The sequence below is a fragment of the Corvus brachyrhynchos genome, unplaced genomic scaffold, assembly GCF_000691975.1.
Source record: "Corvus brachyrhynchos isolate BGI_N302 unplaced genomic scaffold, ASM69197v1 scaffold26, whole genome shotgun sequence".
Classification (NCBI taxonomy): Eukaryota; Metazoa; Chordata; class Aves; order Passeriformes; family Corvidae; genus Corvus; species Corvus brachyrhynchos.
In genome coordinates this window covers 1,235,315-1,239,699 of record NW_008239324.1, presented here as the reverse complement: position 1 = coordinate 1,239,699, position 4,385 = coordinate 1,235,315, and the positions used below count along the sequence as shown (strand labels likewise).

General features: G+C 44.5%; 1 protein-coding gene across 4 annotated transcripts in view; it reads right to left on the bottom strand.

The window, feature by feature from the left end:
• Window positions 1-3,257: 3,257 nt before the first annotated feature.
• Window positions 3,258-4,385, bottom strand: part of KCNG4 (potassium voltage-gated channel modifier subfamily G member 4) — a 15,396-nt gene continuing 14,268 nt past the window's right edge. For 2 of the 4 annotated variants that reach the window (XM_017741087.1, XM_017741088.1), the window contains one exon: window positions 3,258-4,385. In XM_017741087.1, the coding sequence (XP_017596576.1) occupies window positions 4,271-4,385 (115 nt within the window). In that variant the 3' untranslated portion in view covers window positions 3,258-4,270. The other 2 variants (XM_017741089.1, XM_008638690.2) reach the window with 2 other exon arrangements.

Sequence of the window (4,385 nt, the reverse complement as noted above, 5' to 3'; positions counted from 1 at the left end):
CCTCAGGGCTTTGCTGGGTGTTGTGCCACGGCTGGGACTCAGGGGTGGAAGAGACTGGAAGGGGTGAAAGCCCCACGTAGCTCGGATCAGACACTGCTACCAAAATAAAGCAGTTCACAGGAAGGAATTCAATACTTTCAGTAACATGTGCTGGAATATCTTGAATTTTACCATGCAGAAACCAGTTTTCATTTAGGAAACATGGCTTTTATATCAGCCTTTTATCAGTTGTAACTTCAACATGTGGCTAACAATTTATTACTTGTAGAAGTAAAACCTGGAAATGTGCTGTATTTCTTCCTCTCCTTGACCTTCTAGGTTTTCACCATTATTTGTAGATTACTGCAATGTATTAAAATAATTTTCTGAACCAAAAAAAAAAAAGGGAGAAAATCTTTCATGGGGAAAATAAAACAGAAGGGACATGCTGAGTGTAATTTCTGTCAGCAGATGTGCTTAATTAATGTGATCAAAATAACTGCAGAACAGTGTTTGGGTGTGTTTGAAATAAAATTGTTGACCAATGCAATGTTTTGAATAGTTCTCCTATATTTAATGCATAGCATATGCAGTACACACCGTGAATTCTTTTGCAATTTGCTCCTAAAATAAAACACTGTTCCCTCAATGAATTTGTGATGTAATAAGCCTGGTAACTTTAGGTTATGAATATTAGCAACTGGATGCAAAGACAGGTGAAAAGCACATTGCAGAGTTCTGACAGTAGGCTGAAATAATAAAATACTGAACCCATGAAATGAAAGGAAGTTAATTACTGAGATAATTATATGTCCACCATATGTAATGCTTCCCTACCAGAGGACCTGGTGAAAGCCACAGAGGAGAAACAGCTGGAGGAGAGCAGGGAGGTACCAGGGCTGCAGGGAAACCTGGAACAATCTGCAGAACTCCTGAGGAAATGAGAGTTAGGTCAGAGCAAAGGACTCAACCCCTCAGTGGGTTTTCAACATCACAGAAAATTTACATTTAGCCCCTGATCAAAAGCCCCTCTCTGTGTTTTGGGTCCAGGTCAGACCAACTGGAAGGGTCCTGTGTTCTGTTCTCAGGTGACTCCCACACTCTGGTGTCCACAGCTGGGTTGCAGAGCAGGAGATATTCCTGCCTTCCCCAAAAAGCATCGTGGTGGGGGGTTTTGCAGGTTCCTACAACAATAGGAGCTCTTTCTGTGTCAGAGTAGCAATCAGAAGCTTAAAAAGAGATGTCATGCATTGCTGAGGGTTGAGCAATGTGGTTCCCCTGGGTAATGGGTGCTGTTCCTCTGCTGTTTCTAGGATATAGACCCAGGGAAAAGGCTTTGAAGTAAGAGAAGCCGGGTGCCAGGCAGCTGAACTGCTCTTTTAATTAAATCTGGTTATGAAATGATACGATCTTGGCAACAACAGTATCTGCTAATTGTTGTTGCTTGTTCTGAATTTGTTACTCAGTTGAGTTACACCGGCACTAAATGTTCCTAACATATTTTTCCCTCCCCTGTAACACCATGAATCATGCAGGACTTTTTTTCTGTGACAGCTGGTGCAGTCCAGACCCAGCTATTGGAGGAGATTAGGTTAAAATCAGAAATGCGAGTGGTGGTCCAAATTCTGCTGGAAGTGCAAACACTCACTTCCCTGTCAAGCACTGGTGCTTTGTTTGTTCGAACTCCGTGATTCAGCACATTCTCGGGTTGTGTTTTGGAACTGACACGGGGTTAAACATTTGACTGAGTCAGGTTTGGATCGCTGTCACTGTCCACAGTCCCACCTACCTCACAGAACCTGCTGGACATGGAGCTGTTACCAGCACCTGAGCAGTAAAACCCCCAATATTTCACCAGATATGTACATTTTTAGAACCATGTGGCTGGGCTAATTTTATGTGCAACCATGTTGAACTAACTCCTGAGCTAATAAGGAAATTGTTAATTGGAAAAAAATAATCACTTACCCTGCCTGATTGTATCTCCAAAGTATGTGTCAGTGGGAGAAGCGCCTTTTAAAAGCTGCAGTGATTCTGCATCAGGATTTGTGTCCCAGCAGCCACCAGTCAGCAGGAGCAAGCATCAGATTTGGCACTGCGGGACCAGAGGGGAGGAATCTCCAGAGAAATCCAGGTGGCATCACCATGCACAGGACCCTGGAGAGGTCTGGTTCATAGCCCAGACCAGGACTTTGTCTGGTTTACCATCTTAGTGGACCTACTGTAGAGAAGTGCCAGCAAAAAATAAGTGCTGGTTGTGAAAAATAAAAAATCAGATGGACCTGTGCATAAACCAGCAGAAATTGCACATTGAATGGGGCAAATGCAAATGCCTGTCATCTGAAGTCAACTTGTTCCTCTTGTGTTGGAACATCCACATGAATAATCCGCTACAGTTCCTCTGGTTTGAATCATAAGGTCAATAGCAAGATAAGCCCAAGAGATTAATTCCAGTCACGTCATCCCGGCTGTGCCAACAACTGTGCTTTTCTCCACTTCAGCTGTGCAGGAGGGAGGGGAATATCTGAGCACCAAGGCTCCCAAATGCCTGCAGGAAGCTGCAGAACTCTGCAGGTGACTGGGTTTAGGTGTCAAGATGGGAGATGAGGCAGTGCCTGGAAGCGTCCCCAGGCTTCCAACAGCACCAGGCTGGGCATGAGTGGGGCCTGCCAAAAGCTGGCCCTGGTGAATGGTCACTTCACTGAGCTTTGCCCCATCACAGGGACATGGGGACCTTGGCAAGGTTTAAGAAATGGAGTAATGAAAGCTGAAAAACTGATTAAAAGCTAATTTAGGCCTTGATTAATCTCAGTGCTTAACTACATGCCTGAAATTCAGAGTCCTGTGGGTATCAAGAGCGCTCTCCCACTGTGGCTGACGGGGGCCCTGAGCACACAGGTGTCTGTGCACCCCTGGCCTTCATGACCTGTATGGAATTCACTGACCACATTCACACCATCCAAAGGGTCAAGTTGCACAAAACCATCCAGACTATCCACAAAGGAGTGTTGCTGACCTCTGCAAAACCCTGTTGCTTCCTTCTGGCTATACATGGATATCCCAAAGGGGGCATCTTCCATTCCCATCAGAAAATCACTCCCACTGCCTCTCTGGAAATCATTCCCCTCATTCTTTACTCTTTATACCTTTGGATACTTCTGAGCTGTCATCACATTTTCAAGAAGCCTATTTTTTATCTTTCTTCCAGAGAAACCATCACCATTCAACAAAAAATATAACACCAAGGCTTTTTGATATGGTCAATAAGCTTGGGCTTCTTTTATTCCTTGTTTTTATTTTAAATAAATATATGAAAAAGAAATTTGAAGACTTTTGCTGTCTAGTAAGATATGTTTACAGTCTGCAGACCACAAATGCATTTCAAGCAAATGCTCTTGCAAACAGTATGTGTTTAATGCAAAGCAGTGCAATTTGTTAGTTACAGATTGATCGTCTGGCTGCAGGCAAACTTTGAAAGCTGTCACATACAGGGCCTTTATTTTAAGCTTGTTACTGACTTTAAATACAGAATTCAGATTTGTATCTCTATGCCTGGTGGATGAGCTGTGGATAACCACACCAGTGTGTAGCCCGGAAAGAATGTGTCCTAATGCCTGGCTCAAGGTATTAATTGCAAGAACATTGGAAACTCAAAGGCAAATAAAATAACAAGTGTGTTTGCACCAACAGAAGCCGGCTTTGTTACTCATTCAGCATTAGGTAATCAGCAAGATGCATGAGTGGTAGAGACAAAGTTTATTCTTAGTAGTCATAGAGAAGAATGAGCATTTATCACTGAATAAACTCTGATTTTTTACATTCTCCCAACCTCCAGCTCCATGGGGATTTTTTGGAGCTGGCCATGTTGGGTTGGCTGCTGCTTATACCTATGCCAGGAGAGAGGATAGTGCTGTAACGTGGGTCGTTGCTTTGCTTTGCGTATTTTGCTGATGTTCACACGTGCACCTTTCTGTCAGTGTTTTTGGGAACGCTCCACGCCAGGCTCAGTTCCCTGTGTAGATGTATTTGATGGGGGACACCAGGCTCAGTTCCCTGTGTAGATGTATTTGATGGGGGATGCCAGGCTCAGTTCCCTGTGTAGATGTATTTGATGGGGACACCTGGGCTCAGTTCCCTGTGTAGATGTATTTGATGGGGGATACCAGGCTCAGTTCCCTGTGTAGATGTATTTGATGGGGGATGCCGGGCTCAGTTCCCTGTGTAGATGTATTTGATGGGGGATACCAGGCTCAGTTCCCTGTGTAGATGTATTTGATGGGGGATGCCAGGCTCAGTTCCCTGTGTAGATGTATTTGATGGGGGATGCCTGGCCCTCCAGGGTCAGGCTGTCAGTCTCGTTGAAGGTGTCGCTTTCACCGGAGCGATTGGCGTTTCTCGCGCGGTTC